Genomic DNA, 10372 nt, shown 5'->3' with positions numbered 1-10372 from the left:
TCCAGTAGAAGGTCTGAAGATGACCTGGGAATAAACTTGGCCAAGAAGGCTCGGGGGAGACAGGCATGAGGTGACCCACCCCATCTTGCCAGCTCTAGCACCCACCGGATGTGGAGAATAGACTGCCTTGTTGGGGAGGCTCCGTGTGTCCACTCAGCCCAAGAAGCATCCCGGCAGCTTGTGTAGGGCGGCACAGCACGCGTGTTTGATACACACTGAGGCCAAGGGCAGCATGGCCCTGGCTGGGAACTGGAAGCTTTGAATTGATAGCATTGGACTGAGCTGGGGCAGGAGGGAGGATGGGTGGGGTGTGTGTTCTATCCACCGCAGGCTTCTCATGTCAGGGGCAATTAGCTTCGAAACAAAGCTCTTAATGGAGACTTCAATGCTTTGCCAGCACTCAACCTTAAAAAAACACAAATCTTTCCCACCAATTGTACAGCTCCGAATGCTGTAGGCAGCTGGGGTGATGCAAAAAACAGAGGTAACAATGTAATGGGAAAAGCATAGATTCTAGGGCCACCTAGGTCTGTACCAATTGTTGCTTTATTGTGATTATTTTGTATCAGTCTGACTTCTGGCAAGACACTTGTGGGACCTCACCCTTTGGTTTTCTTATCTGTTTAACTGGAGAATGCTATTTATTTCGTTCACTGTTGTGGGCATTAAATGATTTCACGATTGCGCTGGGTTACCAGGTAAAACCCCTGACCCACTAAGCATGTAATTAATCTTTTTCCTCCCTAAATTAAGGCCAGCACTTGAAGGGTTAAAAGGTATCATTGCAGGGATCTAAAGTTTTGGTTAATCTTTGAACTCCAAAGCAAAGCAGGACCTGGGACTGGCCATGGTCAGAGTTGAGCATCTTCAAAACCTTTCCAGGATTCCTCATTTGGAGCTTGTTTGCACACCATCCGTAGGGCAGTGTGGATGCATGGCTGTCACCTTGTGCCTCTGGGGTGACTGTTGTCAGCGTGACCCCATTGGCTAGATGGTCAGGCCACTTCCTTCAGCTGGGGCTGGGTGTCTGGCTGGGGTTTGTCCTGGACGTGGCTGGTGCGGGCCTCTGGCTGCAGCCCATGGCCCAGCACACAGAGCTCTGGGGGCGACGCACACCTGCTGCTGCCACCCAGAAGTTCTGGGGCACAGGGGCTGCTCCAAGTCTCTGCGTCCAGCTGGGGGCTCTCCTCACTGCTGCTGCTTGAGAGAAAGACAAGAGCAGATCAGACACTCCTCGGCTGTTCCTTCCAGCTCCCTTCCTGCACTCCTCTGTCCCTTCCCATCCTTTCTTGCAGCAGTGGGCTCACCCTTGATACCAGGCCTCAACCTCTCCATTGGGCTCATGGGACTGGACAGTCCTTGCTGGGCCTGCCTGCCTGGTCTGGCCTCGGGGGAGGCAGCTCCCAGGGCCTCCGCTGACAGGTTGAGTCCTGTTCCTTCCCTGATGCCTGGGATCCCGCTGCTAGGAGCTCTGGAGCGGTGCCTTTGTTTTGTTTTTGTTTTTTAAGCACTTCTTGTTTAATGAAGGCCTAGGCTCAGCTAGTCAGATTAAAAACAACAACAATAACTCAGAGAAAAAGCCTGCTTCGTGCAGCCGCCGCCCTTTTCCTGAATGGAATAAAATGGAAACTGCTCGGCCTGCCTGGCCCGGCATTTGGCTAGAGCAGAGCTTCCCAGCTGCTGAGCGATGTGGCCAAGGTGGGGCTGTGTATGGGAAAGGGACCCCACACGGTCTCCAGTCTGACCGGGCATCCTTCTTGAGAGCACAGTGGAGGGGGTCACAAAGCATGGGACAAGCCTAGGTGGAAGGGACCAACTCCAAAAGTCATACTGTCAGGAGTCCTGGTAGAGGTTGGCGTCTGGTGCCCAGGTTCAAGTCCCGGCTTTTCCACTTACCGGCTATGTGCCCTGTAGCAGGTTAATTAATTCCTCTGATAGAAATTATAATAGTATCCATCTCATCAGGCACTCATAGGTATCAATGTCGGATATAAAACTCTTAGCATAGAAATGGCACATAAGTACGTAATAAATGGGTAACTGTTACTATGGTGCTGCTTTGTAAAATTAATAAGTCACACCTGGAAAGTGCTCCAGGGACCACCTTATCATGCTACTGGTGGGCACCAGAGGCTCAGAGAGGTGGGGCCTTGGTCAGAGCTTTTAACCAGTCACTTCAGGACCAGGACAAGACCTCTGCTCCCCACAGGCAGACCAGAGGGCCCTGCTCTCTTCCACTGATAGCATGTTCTTGATTTTTCTGTGAGCTTTGGAGGGAAATATGCTCAGCTCTGCATCAGACACCAAATCAGTGGAGCACAAGTTTGCAACTGAATCTGAACAAGAGCAAGAGAGCAGGAGTAGGGCGTGGACACCATGGACGCTCATCCTTGGTTTTCAGGCGGTGAAAACCTCACCCTGTACCTCAGAGCTGGTCTCCCCTATGTCAGCCTCTGGCTTCATCACAGGCCCTTGCAGGTGTTCAGGGACCAGGTGATTTGTGGGCAGCAGCTGCCACCTTACTGATTTCTTCTCACTGGGCCCTTTGGGGAGTGGGCAAGCATAAGCAGGGTGCACTTCATCCCTGACCGGCCCTTGCTGCTCCCCACCTGGAGGACTGGCAGGAAGGGGAGACACTCGCACAGAGGAAAGGCTGGGCAGACCACTCTGGAGGCTGACATGGAGCCTCTTTTTCAGCCCCATCCAGGTTCCATGTCTGCATGAAGTTCAGGCCAGGAGGCTAATTTTCCTGGTTGTTACCCAGTGGCTTGGATTCTACCTCTTCTTGGCACTGCTAGGGAGGCAGGTTGTCCAACTGCTGTCTTGCTGGCCACTGGGCCACCTGAGCCGGGCTGCAGAGAGCCCCTGTCTCATCAGTTCAGTTCAGAAAAAGATGAAAAGGATTGCAATGAGGGGAGAAAGTCTTGGCCCTTCTTGAGTGCCCCAACATTCTGAGACCTAGAGACCGGTACCTCACTAGGGGATTCAGCTAGACCTAACAACTGAAGCTCAGTCATTGGAGCCTCCGAGAACTGTTCCTGATCCCCAGGCCCCAAAGGTCAAGAGGCTATAGCATGCAGTGACAGGAAGGGAATCAAAGCCAAGTGCAGGTCAGTTGATCCTGTAAGCCTATCTAGGCTGCTGCACAGTGGGCCTGACAGGTCTCTGAAAGTCTTTGCTTGAGAAAGAGCCTGTTCTGAGCAGTCTCTAGATCTCCAGCATCTGCTTGTTGCTGATCTTGGTGGGGGAACCAGATGTTGGTTCCTCCTATTGTTTTCTCATATGCAGAATGGGAGAAAATAAGCTTTCCTAGGACAGAGAGGCAAAGGCTAGCCTGTTTCTGCTAACAGACACCAAATTCATACCTTGGGGCAGGCAAGGTGGGGGATAAGCATTTTTCCATCTTATGCACAATTTGGAGTGGCTTAAAGGTATGGTCATACCAACAGTTGGGATGGGTGGAAATCTTTAAGTGACCCTCCATGTGACCTTGAACAGGTTCCTCCTTCAGGCTATGCACACACCAAGTATTGAGATTCAAGATATAAAACAATTTTTAGGCTGCCCTATTCTGAGGAGAAACCTGAGAGAAAGGCATTATTTTCTTCTTGAACAATTTTATGTTCTTGAACAATTTTACAGCTCCTGCTGTTTTAAAATGTTAGTGTTTTTAATTAATGCCATTTTATTGTCCCTGTTCTCTCAAGCTCTTCCCCTGAAGGGCACAGTTTTAAAAATCTAATAACTGAATAAGGAGCAAGTGTGAGGAATAATGCATTAACATTTATAGAGGTTCTTAGATGAAAGCCACTCTGCTGTAGGAAGCTCATTTTAGACTTAAGAAAAGAGCAACGTTACATTAAGATTCTTGCAAAAATAATCAATATTTCATTTCTTTCAAGTAGCTGGGGAAGTTTATATAACTGTTATAATGTGCAACTTTCCTGAGATAATATCTTTATTTAAAATTGACTGCCGAGTACTTTGTAAAAAATTACCATTATGCTGGACAGATTGTGAAGCTGGTAACATGTGTCACTCAGGCAGAAATTAACTGCTGATTTACACAATTGCAGGCAATGCAGAGACAGCAAAGACTGGTGTTGGTTGAGCTTTGTCTGATCTGTTATTAAGATATACTGGAGGGAGTTCTTCTTTAACGGTCCTCAGACTGATATTTTCCTCATGCATTCTGTAAAATTATCACCTGAGCATGAGTCCTTGTTTTATTGCTTATGCAATGGCTGTACTGACTCATGTCCCCTTGCAGCTGTGTGCCCAGGCCTGTCTTCAGGCTGGGCTAGTGACATGCAAGTCACTTACTTGCCCATGCTGAGAAAGGCATACTTAGAAATCAATCTGCCAAGGACGGGGACAGCAGCCTTCACCTGGATTCTGGTCCTCAGCCTTCAGGAAGGATCTTGTTCTTACTCTACAAACCTCTGAAGCTGATGGAGAAGTGGAGTCAGGTGCAAGGGCCTGGGAAGTCAGATATTTATATTCTATACCTCCAGCACAGACCACACTGGAGTCGTGGTCTGGGGATCCCTGGGTATCCACAAGATGCTTTCAAGGGAACTTGTGGGGCCAAACCTATTTTCAATTTTTTTTTCTTTTTTTTCTATTTTTATCTTAATACAAAGATGCCGCTTCCCTTTTTACCCTTTCTCTTGGAAGTGCGGTGCTGCTACACATGTCACAGATGATGGTGTGAGATGTCACCACAGATTGGCTACAGAAACAGACCTAGCGTTCTGCTGTCTTCCTGTTGAGCCAGACACCAAAAATTTGCAAAAAATATAAGACAGTGCCACTCTTCTCATTAAAATTTTTTGTTGTTGTACAAAAAAGTATTTTTCATGGAAATGTATTATCTCTGTTAATGGAAAATGTGTTTATTCTTTTTAAAAATAATAACTATTTTACAAATTTCTCTTTACTGTGTTTAACTTGTAACACAGTAAAAATGGGTAAATGTAACCCACAAATATGAAGGCTCTTTTGGCTTCTTAGTATATTTTCAGAGTTTAAAGGGGTCCTGGGATCAGATGTTTACAAAACCTCCCAGAATCCAACTGCAAGGTCCAGACAAAGTTGCAGGAAGTGGGGCCAGTCATTTCATTGGTAAGTAGCAGTTTCCCCATCTATAAAATAAGGGCTGTGGGGTGTAGGGCTTACTTGGTTGTTTGAAGCTTTTTAATTTTTTTTTTAAATTTTAATGCAGGGCTGGGGATATAGCTCAGTTGGTAAGAGTGCTTGCCTTGCAAGCACAAGGCCCTGGGTTCAAATCCCCAGCACCACAAAAAAAAAAAAAAAAAAAAAAAAAAAAAAAAAATTAATGTAGCAGAGGGTCTTTTCAATTAAAATCTTTCTCAGGAATCAAAATATGTACCAGATAAAAGCACAGTCCACAGTCTGTTGTGGTCACATCCACCGTTTGGGAGTATCTACTTCCACATATTGAGTCTTGTACCATAAGAAATTCCTTTGTTTTGTTAGAGAAAATTAATTTTCTGCTCACAATTAAGTGCAAAAATAGTAAAAATGAATGGTTAGCCAGAAAGCAGGGTCAGGTAGGAATTTGAACACAGCCACCTTTTTAAAAAATGAAATGTCTATCAGAAGTAAATTTGTTGTACTAAAGCTCAGTATTTAATAAAATGTACAATGTGTAAAATCTAAAACAAACAAACAAAAAAGCACAGTCACTCCTGGTGGCAAGGACACTGAACTCTGACCCCCCACACCTCTTTTTCCCAGCTGACTCTTCTCTTGGAGCAGAGTTTGAAAACTACTGACCCAGACAATCTGTTGGGCCCACTGCCTCTGCTCTTCTCCAGTCCCAGTAACTGAAGGGCAGCAACCTGAGTTCATGCCTTACCTGCTTTGGCCAAGCTGAGATTCCCAAGAGGAGCCAGTGGAGCTGGAGCCAGGCAGCTGAATTCGGACACCAGGGTGGCATGCGGGAGCTGTCCTTTTGACAAAAGGCAGAGGGTTGAGGGCACCCAGGGCCATTCTCCTCTGTGATTCTGCCCTCACTTGTTGCCCCGAGCTGCTTCTCCAGCATCCTGCTGGGGTCCCAAGAGTACCTCCAGGTTCTGGTGGCAGGGATGTGGGGGTCCGCAGATGGGCTGTCAAGGATGGTGATTTAGCTTCAAAGAGAGAGGAGGTGGCAGGGCAGAATATGGAGCATGTGTTCCCAGATGCTTTGGCTGTAGGGGCTTGACTGCCTTCAGTGTCTCCGGTCTCTTTACATCCCTGAGAGGGGGACTCTGGGGGAGATGGGGAGGGAAGAGAGGAAGGGGGGCTTGCTTCTGTGTGCTGGGCAAGAGGACTGGAGACATTGTGCAGAGCAGGCGGGCTCCCCAGGGGTGGGCTGGGCAGCTTGTGCTGGGGTGGCAGGGAAGTTCGCTTCTTTGTGTTTGGTGGGCTCAGTGTCCTGAGGCTTGCTGGTGGGCTGGGAGCTCCAGGGCTAAGTGGAGGACTGGAGGAGCTGAGCATAGTGCTTGGCTGAGCAGGTCCAGGAGACGATGGCAGGCTCCGCTGCCTCCTGTCTACTTGGGGTACCCAGTGTGCCCTGGTGGGAGAACTCTTCCTGACTACTGGGGGGCTTCTCTCTCGGCTCTGCCTGGCGGCCTCAGGAGAGTGTGGACCATGTATGAGTCTGGCCAGGCTGGGTTCTGAAGTCCTGCTTTGCCCAGATGTGGGGCTGGTGGGGTGCCAGGGTCCTGCCTTCCGTTGGTGCTTGGAGAGGCCTGTGGCCTTCTCTGCCTGCACCTGACTTTGAGGCCTGCTCTCCGCCTCTGGGTTGGGGCTGGCTGCAGATGGCAGGTTCAGATCCTGGGCAAGCTTTCTGGGATCGCTGCCACTCTTGCTACTCCCTGGTCCTGTGCTGCACAGCCTGGTGGGGCTGGAGGTGCTCTTGCTGGGCAGCAGGTCAAGGGGGCTCATGGAGGCTCTCAGCTTTGGGGAAGCCCATGTTCTTCTGGTAGGGCCGGCCTGTGCCAGCCCTGGTACTGGGGACCCTTCAGGGGAGCTCCCTGTTGACTTTCTACTTCCTGGGTTCTCCAGAGAAGTGAAGGATTTATCCATCAGGACTTCCAGAGGTGGCGGAGGGAGATGCTCTGCGCCCTCCTCTGTTTCACAGTAGATGTCCTCATTCTTGAACGCTTCTGCTGTATTCAGAGGGGGAAATGCCGGTGCTGAGGGTCTCCAGCCTGAGCTCACCTTGAGACATTCTCTGCTTCCTGCTGGAGAAATTTGGGGCTTAGTATACAAAGGAGCAAGGCCCCTGTAAATGGGAAATCTGGGAGGCATGATGGGGACTCCCCACTTCCTGCGGCAGGGGCTTGATCTTGAGTTCCTGGAGTCCCCCAGTGTCTTCACACTCCCAGTGGGACTGAAAGCTTCGATGAGTTTCTTGACTGATGTTCTGGGGGGAGAGCTCCTGACGCTGCCGTCCTTGGCCCCAGGGGTCTCATCCTTCTCGCGGGATGGAACGGCACTTGGCAGCCGCTCAGCTCTCCTCGGCCAGGGCTGTTCAAATGCAGAGTGGGGACTGCATTTCTGCAAGATGCTCTTGTCCTGACTAGGCAAAATGCTGAAATTCTTGGTAAGGGATGCCTTGAGCTTGCTGATGGTGTTGCTGGAGCTCACCCTGCAGTTGCTGTTGGGCCACGTGGTTGCTGCTCTGGGCTGCACAATCTGTTCCTTTCTCTGTTCCTGCCGTTGGGCGCCCTGGGCATAAAATGCTTCCAGCCTCTGGCTGAGGTCTTTTTGGATCCTCCGCAGCTCCTGGAGGGTGGGGTCCCCCATGTGGTTCTTAAGGCACATCTCTGATTGGGACCTCTGCCTCCTCTCGGGGGCCCTCCTGCTGCCACTGGCCGTGCTAGGTCTCCGTGGGACCCCTGTCCTCCCCTCCTCCTCCTCAGCCCAGTCCTGGTGCCCCAAAGGTGCAGGGACAAACTTGATCCTTTCACTGATGGCTTCCTTCATCTTCAGAATCATTTCTTGGGCCTGGGGGCTCCTAAGCTTCCTGGAGTGTGACTGAAATGGGCTTTCCCAGCCCACAGGTGAAGACCGAGGCCTGGAACGTGGAACATTTTCCTGCCCTTCCCATGGACTCATGTTGCTAACCTCATCTTCCTCCTCCTCTGGGCTGCTGTCCTCGCCTTCACTAAGGGATGGAACATCCCCAGACCCGGAGCTTTTAGGAACATGTACTTCCACAGGGATCCCAGTCCACAGGGAATCGCACCAAGCACTTTTGCTTACCTCGGAAGGCCTGGAGGTCAGAGTTTCTGGGCCTGTGCTGGGGGTGCCTGCGCTCCTTACTTTGCCCTGTGCTGCTGGCTGCACTTTTGCCATGGGAGGCCTTGACAGTGGACAGTCCTGGGGTCGGTCGGAACCCATCCAGAATGTGCTTTGCTGCCAGGCCTGTCCTGACAGCCTGGCCTCCATCTGGGGTAAAATCCCTGGCTTCCACTCTACAGCCTCTGGTGCAAAGTCCCAGCTGGCCTGCTTACCCAGCTTGTCCGTAGATTTCACGGACTCACTGTCGGCCCCAATGCCACTGTCCTCAGAGCACAAGGGTAGATCCTGCAGCCCAGGGTCACCATGGCCACTTGCCAGGCTCTCCAGTTGCCCCAGAGCCCTTAGGAGATGTTCATCCACACCCCTCTTTGTACTCAGCTTATTTTCCAAGTGGCTTGCCGTGGAGTGGAGATAGCTGCTGGAACTCTCTAGGAAGCTCCCAGTGAGGACAGCCACTGTGCTGTGGAGCACCTGTAGCTTGCTGACCGTGTACTGCAGCAGCTGTTGCAAGAGATCTGGCTGATCCTGGGGCTCTCCTTTCCGCAATGGCCATGCCAGATCCTCCCTAACTTCCTGGAGGAGCAGGTCTCCATCCTTGGAAATCTCCCCAAGGAGCTGGCCCACCTCCTCAAAGCACAGCAACAGGAAGCTGAGCATGGGCTGCAGTAGCTCCTGGGTCTGGCTAGCCTGCTGGACCAGGTGCAGAATTGCTTCATATTTGGAGAGGCTGGAGTGCAGGTAGGTATAGGCATGCTGGTGGGCCTTGACCAGGGGTTCAGGGAAGTCCACTTTGCCTTCTGACTCGGGAGCAGGGAGGATGGTTTGGCTGCAGTGGCCCTGTTTGCCTGACCAATAGCATGTTGGCTTCCTTTCCCAGTTGGAGGTCTCCAGGGCTGTACTTTCCATATTCTCTTCCCTGGGAAAGGCTTCCCCTTGTGTCCCAAGGATACCTTTTGTCTTGAATGGAATGTGGCTTTGTGGTTTGTTCAGCCAGGATGGAGAGGTTTTGGTTTCAGAGATTAGTTCTTCCATATCTCCCAAGTTCTGACCAAGACCTTCAGCCATGGTTTGGAACTTCCTGGAACTCAGCTGCTCCTCTGCTGGCCTCTGTTCCTGGGGCAGGCCCCACCAAGAGTCATAGCAGGTGGAACATTTAACCAGCAAAGGGATAGAACCTCTTCCACTGTGCCCATGACATCCCGGCAAAATAGCTGTGGGCTTTTTCAAAAACTGAACACCACTTTTAGCCAGGTTGTTCACAATGTCACTGTGTGAAGGTGTACACCCCATTGTGGCAGCTTGTCTTCCACCCCAGCCTTCCAAATTTTCAGAGAATCATCTTGAACATAGGAACAAAACTAGTCTATCCAGGCAATTCCAGACCAGATTCCTTTGAAGTTCATGGTACGAGGTCTTGAACTTGGAGCCAGCTTTCTTTACTTCCTTGGCCCCACGGTGAAGAGGAAGTGGTGCTTGTCATTCTGTTATCCTTCTAAGTTTTGAACCCTCTGCTGTTAGTGAGCAGCAGGACAATTCTAAAGGACCTCAGTCTCCAGGATTATGGGCCTGTGTTTTGCTTGTGTCCTGACAGATGTGGATGCAAGTGGAGCTTTAAGCCTATTAGGTTAATCATGCCCTAGCCAGTCAGCACTCACTGTGTGTTCTAATATAGAACTTCTCAGCACTTACTATCTTGGGAAGCGGATTATTTTTGCACGTGCTTATGCTTTTAATTCCGTTCAGACGCCTGCCATATGAAACCTAGAGAAATAAGCTTTAATTGCAAAAGACTCTGGAAGAGACACATTTGTGGAAGGAAAGTGAGGGCTCGCCAATTATAGGCACTGGAAGAGAAGTGACCTTCACAGTTTAATAAGGGCAAACCAGCCGAGTGTGTTCCAACCTGCTGCAACCAAGAAGAGCCCAGAACATAGATAGGGACCCCAAAGCCATACTTTGTTGTCTGTATTGCTTGTAAATCCCCATGACTCTAGTGACAGACAATGTTCCTAAATAATTAGACAGTGAATGAAGAAGACAGTGTTGCTTTCCTCTGTGT

General features: G+C 50.2%; 1 protein-coding gene across 2 annotated transcripts; it reads right to left on the bottom strand.

The window, feature by feature from the left end:
• Window positions 1–576: 576 nt before the first annotated feature.
• PCARE (photoreceptor cilium actin regulator) lies at window positions 577–9817 on the bottom strand. 2 transcript variants are annotated; one of them, XM_079110093.1, is made up of 2 exons: window positions 5882–9817; window positions 577–1200 (listed from the first exon to the last, which is right to left on the bottom strand). In XM_079110093.1, the coding sequence occupies exons 1-2, from the start codon at window positions 9601–9603 to the stop codon at window positions 996–998; spliced, it is 3927 nt and encodes a 1308-aa protein (XP_078966219.1). In that variant the 5' UTR covers window positions 9604–9817; the 3' UTR covers window positions 577–995. The 2 variants fall into 2 exon arrangements, with proteins under 2 accessions (XP_078966219.1, XP_078966220.1); XM_079110094.1 differs by having other exon boundaries at window positions 577–1197.
• Between the last annotated feature and the right edge of the window lie 555 nt (window positions 9818–10372).

Source organism: Sciurus vulgaris (assembly GCF_902686455.1).
Source record: "Sciurus vulgaris genome assembly, chromosome: 14".
In the NCBI taxonomy this organism is placed as follows: Eukaryota; Metazoa; Chordata; class Mammalia; order Rodentia; family Sciuridae; genus Sciurus; species Sciurus vulgaris.
Note: the sequence above shows the minus strand (reverse complement) of the source record. Positions and strands in the feature narration are given on the sequence as shown.

What these genes read in the sequence shown, in the direction of transcription:
- PCARE (XM_079110093.1), bottom strand. Translation starts at nt 9,603, where the DNA reads ATGGGGTGTACACCTTCACACAGTGACATTGTGAACAACCTGGCTAAA. An exon ending in TCTCAGCTTGGCCAAAGCAG is followed by an intron (nt 1,201 to 5,881) that starts GTAAGGCATGAA and finishes CTTTCTCTCAAG; the next exon opens with CAGCAGCAGTGAGGAGAGCC.